A 20413-nucleotide genomic window follows, 5' to 3' on the forward strand; every position below is an offset into this window, starting at 1 on the left:
GTAGAATTAGGACACAGTACCGATAATTTATTTTCTTGATTCAAATAGTTTAATTCTTTTATAGTTTGTATTTTAAATTTTATGGTTGTTTGTATTAACACACAATATATTGTATCTATTTGATTTCGCTGGTCGTGTCCACATGTTATAGGGACGTCACCGCTTTTTATATATTTCTTTGTATGTATGTCAATTTATATCATGTGTTTGACCTAATTATGTGGTCCTAATAAAAAAAACATTAATGCTAAAAAAAAATACTTTTGTTAAATATCCCTTGACATTACGTTTTTTTAAATCTCAAACGAGCTGAGCGAGAATTTAACTTTGTTATGGGAGAACATTATCCTTTTATTGCAGAGGAGAGACACTCGCTGCTAGGCGCAGGCGGAGGTTCGGGCAGCGAGCTATCGGCCCATCTGTGCGAGATCGAAGACTCAGACGCAGAAGAAAGTTCGCCTCGACACACGGCCGTGTGACGGCGGCGAGCGGCCTCCGAGCCGCCGTTTTCTCACTCACGCGCCCTCTAGCGCCAAATCTACACTTCGTAATTCGCGCTTTACGTTTGCGCGCCATCTAGCGCCTTTAAACGGCGCTATTGTACATTTGTATATAATTTAGTGTATTTAAAACAATGACTGAACATAGAAGTAACATTTTATAATACTGTATACTCTTCAACTGCTGAGTTTATTTTAATTGAAATTTCAATTGGAAGACGTGAATAGGTAGCTAGTATAATTTTATAATTATAACACATGTATCGGCAACATTTAATGCATTTAAATTTTTTTAATGAATTATCTCAAAATCCTCGATCAGTATTATAGCTAATAGCTCCGTTACCAGCTATATTATTGTATATAAATGTAATGTACATTCCAATACATATTCGTATGCCCATAGCAATTTAACAATAGGCTGCAAAATATTATATGAGAAATACGTTAGTATGGTTGCGATCCTTGATGTTGAGGTGTACAACATTAGATTATTACGAAATAAAAACCTTTATTTTTTATCGTTTAAATATTGTTCTTCACGCCATAGAATAGAACTCTCCATTCATATTATACATATAAGATCCAACCGGGACTAGACACGTTTCTGTGGATGTGCCTCCAACTCTTAACATGAAATTGTTTACCAGGATACGAATCAAAGACCTGTCGTTTTTGCCCTGTTTCTCGTCCAATTTAGAATATATATTTTTAAATATTAATTTATTTCGTAATAATCTTATTGTTTTGTGGGTTGAGATGTACATAGTGTAATATAAAGTATGGTATGTCTGTGGGCTGCGGGGTATGGGGGCAGGGGGCTCTCAAAGACCCGTTTGCGCTAAAACTTTAGCAAATGCAATAACAGTATCGATTAAAAACTTTAAATCTTACTTACTAACAAATTAATTTCCTGTAATGTTAAAACATATTTATTGAATTATCAAGGCATCTATTCTAATCCAGAGAGTTATTTATATTTAGAGTAAACAGGTCTAATTTATTAGTGATTTTATATTGGGAGCCGCCTCACACCTCGCTAGATCAACAAATTGGTGCTCTGAATATAGTTTTCATATCATAAGTTAAGGCATTTACAAAACTATCCTCTAGAATAAGGAATCTATTTTTATATGTGTACAGACTGTAACTATGTAATTGTGTGGCGACTGTTTGTGTGTGAACGATCGTTCACGTTATAATTTATTAAGATAAGTTTTGACACGACTAATAAAGTATAAATTGAAAATTGTATTTTTATTTATCCCACGTAAAACCTTTTGACTTGATTCATTCTCGTTCGCGCAATACACTACTTCTCCTAAAATACTAATTTTAATTATTTTTAAGTGTTTATTGTTGTACCAAAATATCTCCAGGGTATGATTTAATAACAGGACTATTGATCAAGTTCATAGGATTACTAACATCATAGAGCAGGCGCTTGAAGAGAAAAAGGTTTTTACGACTGTATTTTTTGATGTCGCACAAGCGTTTGACAAAGTCTGGCAGGAAGGTTTCATTTATAAGTTGTATAAGTCTCTGCAATTTTTAAACATACTGGAGTCTTATATAGAAACCGAATGTATAGGGTGTGATGCGAAGATTCGTACGCACAACTAATGAAAATCAATGTGGGGCCGATCCTGTACGTACACACAACCCCAACACAGTACTATAGCTACATTTGCTGATGATAATGTAATAATGTCTACCAGTGGTAATTATGCAATTCCCATTGAAATGACAGAAATTGCCATTAATTTTATCACTAATGGACAAATAGGTGGCGAATAAAGCTGAACCATTCGAAATCTGTTCATGTCGATTTTACTAATCGAGCCATACAGTACATACCATTATTTATCACCGATACATAGATACATTAGGTATGAACACTCCTCACTCAAAGGCCGGCAACCCACCCACTAAAAATGAGTGTTGAGGGCTGAGATGACTGCCCTTTTGATGCAGATGCAGGCTCGTTTGCCCTCCTATTATATAAAAATAATAATAATAATAGGAAGGCAATCGCCCCTGTCAATACATAACAAATTACTCCTTTATAAACAAGTGATGCCTGTGTGGACATATGGCCTTCAACTTTGGGGCTGTCCAGCGAAAAGCAATTTAGAACAAGGTTCTTCGGGACATTGTGGATACACCATGGTACCATGGTACATCAAAAATGAAAATATCCACAAGGATCTTAATGTGGATACAGTCCTAAATACGGCGAAATGGTTTGCCTTAGCTCACTTAAACAGGCTACATAGCCTTGTGAATGAATGCTGAGGCAATCCAACTTCTTGACACGACAAGAATAAGACGCCTAAAGAGAACAGGTTTACAGGTTTCAAAAGGTTTACTTTTGAGTTAATAAACCTAGTAGTGAATATAAGTGCAAGTGCGGTATCTCGGACACATGAACATAGTGTCAAAACATTACAGAACACTAAGACTGTTAATGAACATTACCTTGGTTTAATTCGCTAGTATTGTAGAAAATTAGGTCAACATAATATTACTTATTAGCCATAATTATTGTATAGGCTAGATTGTAATTTATGTGTTTTCTCTTTTTTGTGAACTTTATTGCAATAAAAAAAAAGTTTTTGTTGTTGTAAATTTAGTATATTATATTAAGTGTATTGTTTCGAAGAATTTCAGTGATATAGTCATTATAAAGTGTAATAAACTGTGTAGTAACGGACGATAACTTATATATCTTTTTTACTACGAATAAATAGTGTGAAATAAGTAAATTGAAACAAATACGAGCTTACATTCACACTGTCACTGTGAACCTATTCCAGCTGTATAAATTTTTGTTTGTTCTTCAAGTGCAGTCAGTTAAATCATTTAGACGTTCATAGAGGTTTATCGCAAAGACCTAGACGACTATGACTGACCATAAATTATAGATTTTTCTGTTATTTGTTAAACTATTTCTATTTATTACTCATTGTTTTTAATTATTTTATCTTGTTTTCTTTTATGTGGTGTGTAACGTTTAACAAAAATTGTAATAGCTGTATTTTTATCAAATAAGTCTTTTGTTCCTTGCCTGCTTATGTTTGTTTACTATTGTAATATACCATTAATTAAGAAGCGAACTATATATGAGTACATTTTTATAAGTGAATGTTGCAGTGTTCTTAATGAGAAATATATATATTAAACCGTAAATTTCGATGCCTTAATGAAGGTTTAGGACGTTAGGTATGAACAGGTAATAGGCACATTCGGTATGAAGCCAGTTTTAGCATATATATTCACTTTAGGTTATTTTATCGACTACGTAACAATACTGTTTTGAAAGAAAACAACTTTTTAACCGGATTACAGCTATTTGTATCATTATAAACTTATAATTATTTTACATCATTTTAAATTTAAATTTTTCCGACGTTTCGCGTGCTTTACAGCGTGCGTGGTCACGGTGACTGAAGATAAAAGGTGTTGAATGTCAAAAGTATCACAGCTGTGGGGAAAGTTGTGTTATCTGTATTTAATTATAAGTTTATAATAAAACAAATACCTTTAATCCGGTAAAAAATTGTTTTCTTTCAATGCGTAAAAGCTATGTTAACCAAAGACAATACTAAATACTGTTTTCATCATTTACAAAATAAAGCTATTATTTTATCTGTGTAAGTTATTTCAATGAGTTATTTAAAATGTTTAGTTAACGTTTAGTTAGTTTAGTAACATAACAATTCTATACACACCCAGTGTATACAATTGTTCCTAGAGATAAAAAAAAACTTTAAAGAACACTTAAATTTATTCATCTAATAACTGAACTTAATTAGAAAACAATCAAAAATTAACTAATGACTAGATTGCACCATAAACAACAACTAACACAACAATACTTATAAATTATTATCAAAATTATTTATTCCAACCGACACACTACTCTCGCCATCCAGCAAATGACATTCCTCAAATTCATTTCGCTTCTCATCGATTTTTTCAAAATTATTCTTACACAGGAAGTCCCCATCGCACACAAAGTCGTTCCTACCATCTTCCATGATTGATTCGTCGAATGGTTCTCTAAAACGTTTATCGCCATCATTGTATTGATATCTCTCTATTTCGAAATCTGGTGAAATTGTTTGACCTTCGTTCACCGTTTCTTTCCCGAGAATATCTTCAGACACAATTCGATTTATCGGCAGATCATTATATGATCTTCCAACAATTTCATTTTTCACTTCATACTTGACTTCGGACAAATCTGTATTGTCCCTATTTTCTAATAAGGGCTTCATATGCATTAGGTTGAAGTTGGGCATCATTCTCGTATCCCATGGGTTTTGGGGTTGCTCTTGGGATTCTAAATCGAGGTGTACATCTTCTTCAGCTTTTTTGAAACTGCCTAGATTGTATTGTAGAGGAATTGAGAAGGTGGGAAGATCTAGTTGTGGGTTCTGTCTCGATGGTAGGGCAGAGATGTGGATAGCTGGAGCGGTCTGTTTGTTCTTTCCATAGCTATTTTGGTGCGCAGCCTCGGCCATGTTGATTATTTGCGGGGAGGATACTGTGTTGGAAATTAAAGGAAATATAAAAATGTACTAAAATTTAACTAATGTTATTTATAAATTAGTCCTAATGTGAAAAAGACATTTCTACATGTACATAGTTATACAAACTGAAACGATTATTTCGTAGAAAATCAAGTCGTTGTAAAAATCGATATTTGATTTTTACTAACGTCAATGATTTTTTTTTTCCAGAGCGAATTGTTTTCAACTGTATTCTGAACATTATATCAACATAATTTAATTTCTTTAATTTTAAAGAACTTACCTGGTATAGTAATAAAATCTCTCATCTCCAAGGCCAGGGAGGACGGAGATCGTTGTTCAGGTGATCTTGTAGACCTGGGTGGATAGGGCTCACAACCTGCCTTTTGTTGCTTGCGCCATTTTGCTCGACGATTTTGGAACCACACCTGAAAGAACATATGTGTTAATTCATATAGATCTAGCATCTCTTCCTATAATAACATTATAAAGATGAAAGGTTGTTGAAGAATAAACTCAAAAACGATTGAACCGATTAATAATTTTGCATGATAATTAAAAATAATTTATCAGTCTTGCGAATCTTAATAACTCTCTGGTTTTGTACCTCTAACCAAAGTTCATATGTCAGAATTTACTAATACAGATAAATATTTTAAAAAAGTCACTGTAATAGCCCAAGAACTATTCAGATGGATACCAAATAAAAACAATGATAAGGAAAGATAAACAAACAATACTAGAGAAGTGTCTGGTCTGGAGTTTCGTGCAACTCTCATCCCTGAGGTTCCAGATTTTAACTCTGGCACCTTCACTTTTTATGTACGTATTTAACTTTGCTCGTACGATAAAGGAAATCATGAGGAAATGGTATTATATCATCGATTGATTTATATTTAATAAATCAAAAATAATTTCATAAATAAATTCAGTGCAACGAACAATATAATTCACCTGAACTCTGGCTTCAGTCAGATCTATCCTCATTGCCAGCTCCTCCCTGAAGAATACATCTGGATAGTGGGTTTTGTGAAATGCAGCCTCTAGTTGTTCTAATTGCACATTTGAAAATGTTGTTCTGTAAAACGTATATTTTCTAAATAATGAGTAGCCTAGGTCAAAATGTAAACAGCTGTCCGGAACCTCGCAAAAGCGGCCGTTCACGACGAGTATAATTAAAAGCGCTTCTTTATATACAAAATCTCAAAAACTATCAAGGAATTTCGAATTGATTAAATTCAACAAAATTTTGATTATTTGCAACATTCATTATTCTTATACAAAAATTGTACACACCTGTACCTTCGTTGTTTTCGTTTTGGAATATCGCCGGCTTTGCCACCTGAAAAGAATTTATAGGATACATATTTTACCAGGGTAAGTGTAAATGCACTTTAATAATCTATATATATATATATGTCGCCAACTAGCCAACATAGCCAACTAGCTTAATTAGCCGTTCAATCAACTGCCTAACCTCTTAACTAAACAGCTGCCTGAAAGATTCATAAACTGGCTAGGCTTGGCTTAAAGGGCTTATTAAGCTAGTAGGCTGCAAAATATTATAATATAGTATCGATTTTGCTTCAATTTTTTTGGTAAACATGAATATATTATGTAAATACTAGCTGACCCGGCAGACGTTGTTTTGCCATATATATATTAATTCAAGGAAACATTTTTTTAGTTCAATAAAAGTAACCTATCTACTATAATAAAAATAAGTATTGATCGTAGAGGGATGCCAATTAAGGGTTATATGTATTTTTGTATGCTGTTTCATAAAATAATAAAAACAAAAAAATATATAATTTTTTTTACAGTGGAAACCCCTTATCACTTAAGGGTTTAAAAGATAGATAGTAGCTCAGACTTACTGAATATGCATAAAAAAATCATAAGCATCGGTCGAGCCGTTTAGGAGGAGTATGGGAACAAACATTGAGAAACGAGAATTTGATATATATAGAGATAATATACCTTCTTTATTAAAACAATAAATGTTTCGCATTACCTAAGACTATAATTTTGTTTAATAACATACTCGAATTAGGTGAATATTCTTCCTCCTCCTCAAATTGGTGGTTCTCTTCATCAGCGGGCTCCTGTGCTGAATAATTTTCCACTTCCGCTTCCGGTCGCTCACACAGCGAGCCCGCTCCCAAACTAAAAGTGAAATTATATTTATCACATATTGTCAATGTAGATAATAATTTACTCAGTCAATGGTAAAATTTATTCGTTTATTGAGGAAGTTGGGTCGAGACCTGAGTGGCAAAAAAGAGGATGGTTCAGGTAAAGAAGACTGATTGACCTACTTATTATGAAAAATTATAAGCAATAGAGACAGATATCTCCATGTTCGACTGTCCTAAAACATGCCACGCCCACTGTAGTATTTATCTAGAATCATTTCTGTTTTATATTAGGAAGACTACGGAAAAAATTACCTATTAAACAAATTAGGGATGTTATAGCAAAAGCTAGTTGTCGGAGAAACGTCATCATTTAAAATAGCTGCTGAGTCGAAGCCTGCTGCGCTATGGCTCTCACGACCGTCTAGAGATTCCTCCATCTTCAACAAAAGACAATAAATTAAACCGTTTCCACCGCGTAAATGTTTCAGAACTTAATTTTCTCTAAATAAAAATTTGTAAGTACCTTCATTATTTATTTTATAAAACTATAAATTGGTGGCGCTAAAACCTTTCTGGACCTGAGATTTATGTATCTATTTCACCATCGTTTGTCCAAGGCAAACCGGTTTCCTTACGACGTTTTCCTTCACCTTTCGAGTTAAAGTTAAAGGCGGACATAGAAATAAGGTACTTTGGTGCACTGCCGGGGTTTGAACCTACGACCTCAGGGATTAGAGTTGCACGCTGAAGCCACTCGGCCAACACTGCATTTTATATACCATTACAATTAGGAATGCGGGAATTCTTGAATCTTTTATCGGCTTTAGGTCTGTGAATCTTTATTTTTATTTGTATCTACTAGGTACTGAATCTGTGGTTTAAGCATTTGATGTGCTCTTTAAATTTGTTTTGTTGATTTTTTTTAATAGTAAATTATTCCGTTTTACGATCCCATATGTAGATTTATTTGTCTTGCTTCAGTTGCTTTTGACCGCTTCCTAAAATTGAGAGAATCTCTCAAGCTGTACTGAAATAATTGTTAAAACTTGTTGGTTCGATTCTTAGAGATTGTAAAACTTTTTGGCAAATGATTTTAATCTTACATGCTAACATAAGTGCTCTCTTTTCAATCTATGGTAGAATAAAATCAACTAAAGCTTATTTTATAAGAATTAACATCCGTCCGCTATTTGTTACGAGAACCACGGGAAAGAAATTTATGCAGCACATCTTGTGACCTGTATTCTTAATTAATTTTTCAATTGAAGGATCAGGTCTTGCTTAATGGTCTATGTATATAATTATGTAATTTAATGAAGAGTCCAGAATTTGATTCCCCGCAAAGCAATAATTTAGGAAAATGTAGTAATAGAAGCCTGATGAACTGAAAGCTTGTCCATGCCTTATTTAGAGAGTATAAATAAATTTAAAACATTAAAAAAAAATGACCAAAATAGGATTTTGTTGATTAGTTCAAAGTAAAAATTTAATTTCGTATAAAAAAACGTATTTTATTTTATATTACTACGATTACATAGGTCCTTTGTATCTTCATAATGTTTTGTAACATAATGCTATAAGAGGGTGATTGACCGCCCACAACAGCCAGTACTTGTAGTTAAATTGAATTAAATGCCTATAATTTAGTTAAGTTTATTAAATTATCACTAAATGAGTATAATTTGTTTCTTACGATACAGTTTTGTATGCGACCCCGGATGAACGCCATGTTTTCGCGCGAAAATTTTGACAGATTGTAACTTTTTAAAAATGGTGGTTTGTGCTTTGGATATTGTGTGACGTGCATGAAAATAATAAACACAGATAATTTAATAGTCTAAATTAAAATTCAAGTTTATTTGTATGCTATTTTAAATTTAAATAATATTGTTTATAAAAATATAATTAAAAATCTTGGATCTTTACTCGAATGTGATACCTAATTTAATATATAAAATTAGCAAGTTGCTATATAAAAATGAAGTATATTTTTACTTAAAGAAGACTTTTTCTTAAGCACAAAGAGAAATTGAACTTACTCAAGTGACTAAACGAATTGGTAAACAGTTGTTCAATGTGTTGGTTAAATGTTTAATACAGAAATTAGTGTATTGAGAATATATTTAAATATTAATAATAAAACTAAATGGGAAACACAAGTTCATAAGTGTTATTTTATTTTCAAAAACACAATATAACATATTAAAAAAGAATATTTACTTACAGTTAGATGATTCCAAAAGGCCGTCACTTAAAAAATATCATTCTTATAAAATTGTGGTAAAAATCGTCTTGTAACTATTGTCACGTGGTCCCCAGTACTGAAGTGAACAACGATAGCCCGCTAGCGACGTATAAACAGCGAAATCTATAGAGTCGTTTATAAAATAAACAGTAAAAATGCGTCAAACTATATAGTAAATCTTTATTGAGAGTTATTCAGTCTCCTATTTTTAACGCAATGAAAGAATCGAAAATTATTATAAGTTGCGTCTAGAACTCGTGAATTTTTATTATAAAATATTTTAATCAATAAATTTAACTATTTTAATATAATTTAACAAGTAATAAAGTATAATATAGTGTCATAAAACTCACTTGTCACTGTTTTAGAAATAAACAAATCACACGAAATAACTTTGCTGATTTACGCTTATTATTACGTTTATCATTACCATCGTTAGTATACTTAATATTCTATGAATATTGTATCATATTGTATCTTGTGTTACAGAAAAATGTCACAGTCATAGACAGATCCGACAAGACGCAGACAATTTAATATTTTCTATTCCTTTACAGAATCCAAAAAAGTTTCTCTAAAGAAAAAACTTGTGACTCCTCGCCACCTCTGTTCGCTTTGCCTAGAAAACCAATGACGTTTGCTATTACGCTAAACAAATCGTTATATAGCTATCCACGTGTGTTCGTCTGTTCGGTGCTAAGCCTGGCTCAAGGGGGAGTTGGGAGGTGATGACTTACAAGTGACTGTATCGCTGTCAGCCACAATACACGTTTAGTTTTTCTATAGAAATACTTTGATTTTAGGAATATTTTAATCCATATTAGAATCAAAAAATTAATAACATTTTTCAAATGTCTTAATTCATTTTTCATAATTATTTAAGTAAAAATACTAACATATATCATATACTAAGGGATCTCGTATGTTGTAGACCTTTTGCCTTTAATGGTAAATACATAATGCTTTATATTCTACTTAATTTATCTATTTTAATTTATCTGTAGCTAGAAGGAGATTGGAACAGATGCGGCTATATAAGTATTTGGGAACTTGGGTTAGAAACGAGTGGAATCCTGATCAGGAAATTGCTCGAGAAGCTTTCAATGTGCTGTCCTCATTTGACCATTAAACTCCAAGTCCGAGTTATCATTCGTTACATTTGACCATTAGTTCTGTACAGCTGTGAACCTTGGCAATATCAGAAGATACCCGCCGGCGCTTCGAAGCAATTGAGATGTTGTGCTATCGTCGCATGCTTCGTATAAGGTGGATCTAGAACGATGAGGTTCTTAAACGAGTTTTAATGTCGAAAAAACTTACGTAGAACATAAAACAACGGAGAGTTGCGTACCTGGGCCACGTGTTGTGACAAGACAGTTACCATTCTTCAATTAATTATACTGCGTAAATTAAGCGTAAACGACATGATGGTAGACGGAAGAAATCATGGCTTCGTAACGTTGGGGAGGGGACGGGTATAGCAACTGCGGAAGAGTTGCTGCATCTGGCACAGGACAAGACACGCTTCAAGGGACTGACGGCCAACCACTAATGGAGTAAGCATTATACTCTACTTATCCAGAGTTATATTCGGTAGTAGACTGATCAATTGAAAACAACATTGTTAAGAACCTGTCTGATATCTAATCATCAGTAATTTCTTGCTTAAAAATGCAACTAATAAAATCTAATATTGAAAGAGCAATATTTTTACTATTACATTTTTTGTAACATTTACGTTTACCATAATTTTCATGTATTTTAGAATAGATAGTTTGTAACATATACTGTAGATATAGCATTAGATATGTGTGAACTTCAATAAATATATACTTTCTTCTATTAAACTACATCACAATTAATCCACGTACATAATATGTGAACAAACAATATGGAAGGTATTTTAGGATATATATAACACAGTATACGTAAGGTCCACAGGTAACGTTTAGGCCGGCAACCGTGGCTTACTCAACGTTACGTTAGTGACATCATGATCATCGCATAACCAGGAGGTATGATTTTCGATTAAACAAAATATGTAACAGCCGTCTCTGACTACACTACATCTTATATATAAGTAGATCAGATAGGAATTGCCCGGGACTTCAAGTAATGAATAAGTGATATTCCTAATAAAATGTTTGCTTGTACTATAGCGGGAAGCTATACACTTCATTAGGACAACGGTAATTTAAAGTATCGAAAATTTGTCAAAATCTTGAGAACATCTACGAGTTTGAGTATAACGATAAATCATAATTTTACTTATTGTATATTTAAATAATAACTAACTAGATATTTTGTTATAATATTCATTGTTTCTATGCTACTTACGACAAATTTAATTAATAAATACATAATAATATATACGTATATTCTTAGGCTCCATTAATTTGTTTAACTTTAATTTCTGCATATTTTATTTAGTTTTATTTTGCAGTGTATCATCTGGATTACTTTCAATTATATGAAATAGTTATTTAAAACCTAGATTTACACAGTTAAAAGCTGTGTTAGTCTAGTGGTTTCAGCGTGCCATATAGGTTTCGAACTCCGATTTTACATCAATAAACAAATGATCAAGAAAGATATATAGAAATCTGAAGTCCAGACCTAAAAATACTATGGCTCTACTAGATTTTTTACTTATTTCGTCAAAAAGAATATCCTTTTTATTTCAAAATCTGTGACTGGTTTATAACATTATTTTTGATCTAGGTTCCCCGCTTACGAAAAGGAATATTCTCTGTATTATTTTTTTCGGACGTAGTTACGTTTATATTACAAAAAGTATCTAAAATGCAAAAATAAAAATCTATTAGATAAGTATTTAAAGAGAAACTTCTAGAGATAAAAGAACTAAGCGTTTTTAACCCTTGTTTTGCGGCTAGGGCCATAACATGAGTTTGTTTGCCCCTGAGTTGCCAAAAAGTTGATTTTATGGCATATTATACAGTAACATGTCAAACGATGATTGTGTTTTTTCGTCGTATTTATTTAATAAAGTCTATATAAGACCCAAAAACAATCATTTACATAAGACGTGAATTAAACTTTTGCCAAGACTATTTTGATCACTGGCTATCTTAGTTTTACAAGCGTGGCGATTGCCTAAACGTCGGTGTTGCACCCTAAGAGTACAGTCATACGCAAGCACTCTTCAGCATTCAGTTACACTTGTGTAAATATAGAGTAGAAATCCGAACGTCGTTCTATATCTGAGCGTTTTTAAGGCAATTTCTACGCACTACTACTTCTGATGTATTTCCGAGCCAATTAGACTGGATCTTTCTGGAAAAGCAATTCTCAAAAGGGCGGCACCGCACTCGCGAGCCGTCTGGCATTCAGTATCCATAGGCACTATCACTAAACATCTGGTGAGTCTACCCGTTTACCAAGGAATCCTACAAGAATTGTGCACGTGTTCTATAATTATTCTTTATATACGAGTAAAGCTTATACCGAAGTACTACGACCGACCAGGCTCCAGAAGATTGTATGCGTTTATACAACAAACTCCCAAGCGAAATTGGAGAATTATCAATAAAGATTTTTATATATATGACGATTATTTAAATGATCTTAATCCTTGGGATTGATTTGCTTCAGTTCAATGAAAGTCTTGAGGGGTGTAGTGTGCAAAGTGTACTCCAAGAACTAGGTTCCTTAGTACCTATGGGATACGTGCGACGGCGAAGGCAAAGGTTATTTGCGACACCAGTCTGTTGCACAGATCCCCGTTATCCAGGATGTTGCGACTACTGAATGCTGTCTCCGACACTATCGATATATATATATGTTCGCAGAGTGAATTCACACTAGCGATATTGTGTAAATTATGTGTTTAATATTATATACGTATTTTAATTATTTAATGCCTCTCAACATTATCGTATTGGCATAGTCTGTAAGGATCATGTATGTATTTCTGTAATAAATAAATAAATATGGATGCTCTGCCTTATAAACAATTTGTAAAACTCAAAAATTGCCGATTCAAAAGAGTGGCGAAGAGTTCCTCGCCAGTTCTTATTGCCTACGCCCTTGACTTGCGAACTGGGAGTAAATGTAAATTTAGAATCAATTTAAGATATTTTCTGTTGAGGTTTATGAATAAAGTTATTTCGAATGTTGAGTTTAGCATTCAAGTATTACGTCACGCAATTTTTGGAGATTCTTGACACCCCCCCTCTCCCCCCATGAAACGCACCGTAACGATTCTGTATCCTATAGTGAAATGTTTCGTGACCACCTCCACCTCCAGTGACTCTTTATACTTAAAACTTACCATTATGTGGTGTAAAGTACTATAAAGTGGCCAAAATTTTATTAACAATAACGCGTAACTCAAACCCCGCCCCGCAACGTAACGTTTTACAAGAGGACCCCCCCCACCCCCCTCTCTAATTCGTTACATAATACTTGAACGCTCCCTTACTAGTTTCATTAAGGAATATCCAAAAATCTACTGGGTTTGAGAGGATTGAAATAAAACAACAAGACTCATCATGAATGTTAATTCATATTTAATAAATAAATACACTTTCGCATTTTTAAATAAAACTAATGTAAGTGACTTAGTTGTAGCAATTCTCAACAACATTATTATACAATATAAAGAGACGTCGAATGCTTTTATTTCTAATAACAATAACTAAAAGATATATATTAATTAATCCTCTTCAATATACATACACAAGTTAGTAAGGTTTATATTACAGAAAAAACAATACAATTGGTATCTGTATGGTAATGTGAAAACCTCGTCTCAATGTGAACACAAACCTATCTTTGGCTTCAAGCGAAATTTACAAAAGCAAACGCACGCTTCATAGAACCTCAAATTGACAGTTAAATGCCGTAGATAATCGCTTGACAAGTTCGACCCTAAAGTTAAGTGTACAAGGTTCAAAATTCAACGACAAAACCCTATATCAATTCCTTTTACATTGTAATGCATTACAATTTTTAAATATTAACGAGTGAGGACCACAGCTGTAGTTAAGATACGGGTAGAATTAACTTGGATGACTCCAGTCTAGACCAATCGTAAGTGACACAGAGTTATTATATTTAGCAGGCTTACCACGTAATTTCGATATTATTGTAAAATTATTGGAATCGACAGTTCGTAGAATTTTGAAAAACTAATATTTATTTAATCAATGAGAAAAATTTACGTGTTTACAGAGTAACCCTGCTATATTCAAAATCCTCTTGGAGTTATGTATTGAATTAGAGATGATTTTTTTTAAATCAGAATCGGCACTTTGCAATGCCTTCCAACAAATATTCGGTCAATTAATGGAAATCGAAAAACAGTACGTTATTACACAGTTTCAAATGTACTTAAGAAAGAGTTTTTTAGCAGTTCCGTGGTCACACATGAAATACTTACCCTAAATAGAGATTCACGTTAAAATGGACAGCGCAAAGTACAAAAACGTATACAACAATTGTACGAATGGCTAAGTCAGTCGAGTAAACAGGAAAATTTCTTAAATATTGAATTTCAAAGAAATTATTATCAACAATAGCCAAGCGGCCTTTGTTATTCAAGCGGTTCGACGATATACGACCGCTTGGCACGAAAACTTTACGATCCGTATCAAATAGTAGAATTAACAAGCCTATTACAAATTCAACTTCATCTAGTCAACAATCTAGGTTATATTTAGTATTTGAAAATGTTCCTTAGCACAAACAATACGCAAATCGAAAATATACAAATGTTTGTATGAAACACTTGAGCAACGCTCCGTATGAATATTTGGAACTAAACTGAACGAACGATGTTTGTATCGTATCACAAAACCTGTATAGTTTGAGATGAGGCAATTGGACAAACAAAATGGCGGAATATAGGAGAGGTATACTAAAGTAGTTTATGATCGGAAACGTGACGACGATTCATAGATAATTTATCTTACTCTACGTTCTATGGTACCAAGGTAACACAGTTGTAAAAATAAATCGGATAAATAATGTCTATATAAATATACTTCTGAATGGACTGAAAGGAATGGACTATCAATATTTTAGAATACGAGATATTAAGTTCTAAATCTAATAATTTCAACAATGATCGAATAAATTCGTTTAAATGTGCCACATATGGCCAAGTTGAACCATATTTGACCTTGTGCCGAAAGTAACGTTAAACTATTGTAGTGAATTTCTCAACGTATGTACAAATTACTCTAACACCAAGCCTTGTGAACTTTTCAATAGCGCTATGGATAATTTTGCTTAACCGTTTTGGTAACTAAATTTTTGAGCCATTCCAGATTTTTTTTTTGTCAGAACCCTGCCTTCCTTACAGCTCTATTAAGTGAAGAAAAGCAACACGATAACTGTCAAGTTATATTCATTCCAAATTTCGTAGAAATAGTTGTCTATTTCGATCTACAGTAAATGACATTTAAAAGATGGACCCATCTCAGCTAACCGTTTTCCGTCAATGTTATTTTACATTTTAAAATCTTCAACCAAAGTACGCGTATAAACCTGAATCCCTAACCGGTCACCGAAGAGCAAGTCACAAATAATGCTATCTCACTCCTTCCCATACAATTCGATTAAGTAAAAGCGAGAGGTTTGTGCTTCAGCTTTCAGAAGCTACTAAAATCTAAAAGGAATTAGGATGGCACTTGGAAATGATCGAATCCGTTCATATTAGGAACATTCGATAATCGCGCAAAGAAATACAATCAGAATCGATTTACAGAATAATCGAATAGTAACCAAAGCGAAAACCGGAGCGATTAGACTTCTGTGCTTTTGCCGACTTGGCTCTTCGTGTCGGGGATGCCCGAAGTGCTCAGTTTGCGTATTCGTCCCGGGAAAATACCGCCAAATATACGTCCTGCAATGAAAAATAGTATCAATTACATTCATCTTGAAAGAAAACACTTTTTACCGAATTGAAGCTATGTATTACTATAATAAACTTATAATTATTGACATAATTTTAAATTTAAATTTTCAACTCCGGGGAAATAAATACAGATAACACAACTTTCTCTACAGCTGTGATACTTTTGACATTCAACACCTTTTGTCTTCAGTCACCGGTGACCACGCACGCTGTGAAGCACGCGAAACGTCGGAAAAATTTAAAATTATATAAAATAATTATAAGTTTATAATACATTCATATTATTTATAAAACATAATTGCATAAAGTTAAAAAAGTAATTGGATAAAGTTTTTGAAGCTGCAAATTTAACTTTATTTATTAGTAATGTTACAGATTCACGTAGACAATACACAACGACAAAACAGATTACATTGATATAGAAAACATAAATTATACCTAAGTACCTTATTACTTAATAATTAAAAAAAAAAAAATCCTCACATCCTCTCTGGCAAGGTGGAAAATATCAACAACATTTAGCAATTACTTTTATAATAATGTATTAAAAATTAATTTAAAAAAAAAACTAACATAAACGCCTTCTGAAAACGAACTATATTTACATAAGGTTTAAATGTCCTTTCCAGAAATACGTGGATCACCACAAAAGCGATTTTCTGATCTGGACTTCTGACAGGTTTCTAAGAAATGTGTGAACAATCTCATGCAATTACGCAATCTAGCAATCATGCTCAGAAACCTAAAAAACATACTCAAATATACCCCAATCATACAGGTCGAACTCTAAACATCCTTTTTTGTGGTCGGTTAATAAAGTGCTCGCTCACCCGGCGACCGCTGCTCGGGTGGATGTCGCGGTGACGTAGCGTGTAGAGCAGTGCGGCTTCCCTGCTGGAAGGAGACGGACATGCCGCTGTCCAGGGATCCCACTGACCCACGGCGCTGCAGCCGCTCGGCTGCGAGGGCCACTGGAATTTAGAAATCACTTTATTAGCCCTAATGAAGATTTAATTATTCTGTAACGGCTTGACCTGGCTCCGTTGGTTTTCTTCTTCACAAAAAGCTGTATGTATGAAAATACTATGTTTTCCTACATATGTAAAGAATTCTGCTTTTCTTTTCTTTTCTGTAAACATGCTTTTTTCGTTGATAATGTTAAATTATGGAACTGGACCAATTATTTTATTTTTAAATATTCCTGTATATCTTGTGGATATATGTTTTGCGATGTCCGGGATATATTAGTATTAGTGTGAGAATAAATAATTATTAAAAAAAAAACTGAAATATCAAAAAAATTTCAAATCTGTTAATCCAATGACTCAATACATACCAGGATCATTGATGTCAACCAGCGAGTTGCTGAGAACGTTCCTCTTGATGACTGCGGTAGGGGGGCAGCCGCCACCAGGAGGGCGGGGGGCCATGGGGGCAGGGCACGAGGGGGGCGGTGGCACCACGCTGGAAATGTTAATATTTCTTTTTAGTTTACCTTTTAGTACAAAACCAATTATATTTATATAATTATAATTCCATTTGTAAAGTATACAAGATTGGGTTTTGTGGTTTACGCATGCCAAAACTCCAAATAAAAACTTACCCGTGAGCATGCATGTGATCAATACATTGTTGGTGATCGATTTCCACATCCGCTACTCCACTGTCACGATTCTCCATAACTGAAATGTCATTACATATTTAAATAACCCAAAAATATTATCATATTTTTTCTTCAACTAAAATTTCTGAAAATTATGAGATTTCCTACTTTTTAGAAGTACATAAAAAGACAACACTTTTTTAACATTATGTAAGATAATTATATGTTTATAATAATACATAGCTCCAATTCCGTAAAAAGTGTAAAAGCTATGTTAACAGAAGACAATACTAAGTATATAAATAGTCTATGGATCATTGTAAATAATGACGTCTTTAGATTATAACGAATATTTTACAAAAAAAAAATATAAACGAAGCTAAACTATTGCACAAGAGAGTTTAATAGTGATAAATTCAAAAGTACTTTATACGACAAAATGTTTGAAGACAAGCAACTCACCATTCCTAGCACTATTATTAGTACCCCTGCCTTTTCCCCTATTCAATTCAGCTTCGATCCTCATGGCCTCCATTTCATCCATCTCCGCGATGCTCTCGCGCAGGTCTTCAGCGAATTTGCAACGGTCGTGCTCGTTACGCGCATTGAATGTTGCCAGTCTCCGTCCGTCCACACGACGGGATAAACGTATTCCGAACGGGTAATCTGGATCGAAGGACCATTTTATGTTTTTATTGATATTAAGCCGAATATGGCACCGATCAAATCGAATATATAAACAGTGATTTCATATTATTCTGTGATGCTATTTAATGTAAATATGTAACATATTTTTGTATAATTTCTTGGGAAATTTATTATTAAACAATTAAACTTGTTTATTTTTTTAAGAGAACGTTTAGTGTACATATATTAATTAAGTTCATTAAATATAATGCATGCTTACGTGGAACCGAGAAGAGATTCACCAACATCGCACACAGCGGGAATGATTGCCTGAACGTGTAGGTGACTGACGACTTCTTCTTGCTGAATATCTTGGTTATCACCAGGAGATCATTGAATAGGAACACCTGTTTAATAAATAACGAAAAAAAATAACTAAAAATTCATAAACGTATCTTTTGAAAAGAGTTATCCAATCGTTTTTTTTTTTATTATTGTTAATAGCGGACCCGACACGTTGTCCTGTCTTAACTATGAATATTGATTTCGAATTGGTATAATTAACTAAAAATGCTATATTTACAATATTCTTTGTTTATTTTTCTGGTAATAAATATATTATTTGGATATTATTTGAGTATGTTTTTAGGTTTCTGAGCATGATTGCTAGATTACGTAATTGCATGAGATTGTTCACAAATTTCTTAGAAACCTGTCAGAAGTCCAGATCAGAAAATCGCTTTTGTTGTGATCCACGTATTTCTGGAAAGGACGTTTAAACCTTAAGTAAATATAGTTCGTTTTCAGAGGGCGTTGATGTTAGTTTTTCTTTTAATTAATTTTATTATATAATTTGATTTAAAGGAACGCCCCATAAATAAAATTGTTGGTATTCCGACATATAACTGGCCGTGTGAAAAACGTGGATTTTCAACATTAATGCCACAAACAATTAGAGACTGTAATTAGTTTATATATCAGTATAATAACTCCGATCGAAGCATTTGTTTTAACCGATATTATTTTTTCTTACATCCTCTTTGTCGATATTTGCAGCACACTTTCTGTCAATGTTATGTGAAAGGCCATAAGATTACATGAAAAAAGCTATGCACTAAAAACAAATTTGCTTTCATAGCAAACGTCATTCTTACTTTATATGGTGGTTAAATATTCTTAAAATTTCAAATTTCTCATACTAATAAAAATATAACAAAAAAAAGAATTAGCGAAAGCGGTCGAGCTGTTCACGCGTGATGCCGTGACTAAGGGAAATAAATAAATTCTTTATATTATTTATATTTATTATTATTATTATACATTTATATATAAATGTTTTAAAATAATGTACCAGCTCTTATATTAGTTTCTAAAACAAGAGCTGGTACTAATGTGTATTAAAGGATAAGTTGTATTAGAATGAAAGTCTTCTATCAACCAAGAAAAAGATGTCACTAGGAACTTCTAGATTCTATACATAAGGATACAACCTTTTGTATCCAGCCTCGGCGTCTTGCTGAACATAAATAATTACCTCTCTTTGATGAACTCCCGGGCGTTCCTTCTTATGTATGTCAGGTATTTCGTACAGACGGCAATAGCACACGAGGCGACGATGAGGAAGGGCCAAATGCGGCTTCTTACCCACTATCGTAGCTTGGACTTTCATCACCTGGAAATATACAAAAAAAACATCAATTAGTTTTTTAGACCCATTTCATATTAAATATTAATTACATAAATATTTCTATACACTATATTAATATATAGGGCAATCCATATAAAAATTGTCGGGACATATTTTCGCCTGATTATTCATAAATGTAAAAAGGCAAAGTCTTCCTGGCTTTAGGTTTAATTACATTGGTTATTCTAAATGTGTATT

At 33.1% G+C, this 20413-nt stretch overlaps 3 protein-coding genes across 8 annotated transcripts in view; 1 reads left to right on the forward strand and 2 right to left on the reverse strand.

Moving 5' to 3' along the window:
- LOC123710764 (fat-like cadherin-related tumor suppressor homolog) overlaps positions 1-1741 on the forward strand; it is a 38289-nt gene extending 36548 nt beyond the window's left edge. For both annotated transcript variants that reach the window (XM_045662934.1, XM_045662935.1), the window contains one exon: positions 361-1741. In XM_045662934.1, coding sequence (XP_045518890.1) covers positions 361-479 — 119 coding nt within the window. In that variant the 3' untranslated portion in view covers positions 480-1741. The remainder of the gene's footprint in view (positions 1-360) is intronic.
- A 2637-nt stretch (positions 1742-4378) lies between these two features.
- Positions 4379-9500, reverse strand: LOC123711073. Its single transcript, XM_045663477.1, has 7 exons — positions 9398-9500; positions 7486-7610; positions 7080-7201; positions 6332-6377; positions 5990-6113; positions 5319-5463; positions 4379-5049 (listed from the first exon to the last, which is right to left on the reverse strand). Exons 2-7 carry the CDS (start codon positions 7608-7610, stop codon positions 4379-4381), a joined length of 1233 nt encoding a protein of 410 aa, XP_045519433.1. The 5' UTR covers positions 9398-9500.
- Positions 9501-14592: 5092 nt separating this feature from the next.
- Positions 14593-20413, reverse strand: part of LOC123710702 (IQ motif and SEC7 domain-containing protein 2) — a 144078-nt gene continuing 138257 nt past the window's right edge. For all 5 annotated transcript variants that reach the window (XM_045662801.1, XM_045662797.1, XM_045662798.1 and 2 more), the window contains 7 exons: positions 20063-20200; positions 18809-18935; positions 18364-18567; positions 17902-17980; positions 17635-17762; positions 17129-17269; positions 14593-16286 (listed from right to left, as the gene is read on the reverse strand). In XM_045662801.1, coding sequence (XP_045518757.1) covers positions 16186-16286; positions 17129-17269; positions 17635-17762; positions 17902-17980; positions 18364-18567; positions 18809-18935; positions 20063-20200 — 918 coding nt within the window. In that variant the 3' untranslated portion in view covers positions 14593-16185. The remainder of the gene's footprint in view (positions 16287-17128; positions 17270-17634; positions 17763-17901; positions 17981-18363; positions 18568-18808; positions 18936-20062; positions 20201-20413) is intronic.

This window comes from Pieris brassicae, chromosome 6, assembly GCF_905147105.1.
Source record: "Pieris brassicae chromosome 6, ilPieBrab1.1, whole genome shotgun sequence".
NCBI lineage: Eukaryota > Metazoa > Arthropoda > Insecta > Lepidoptera > Pieridae > Pieris > Pieris brassicae.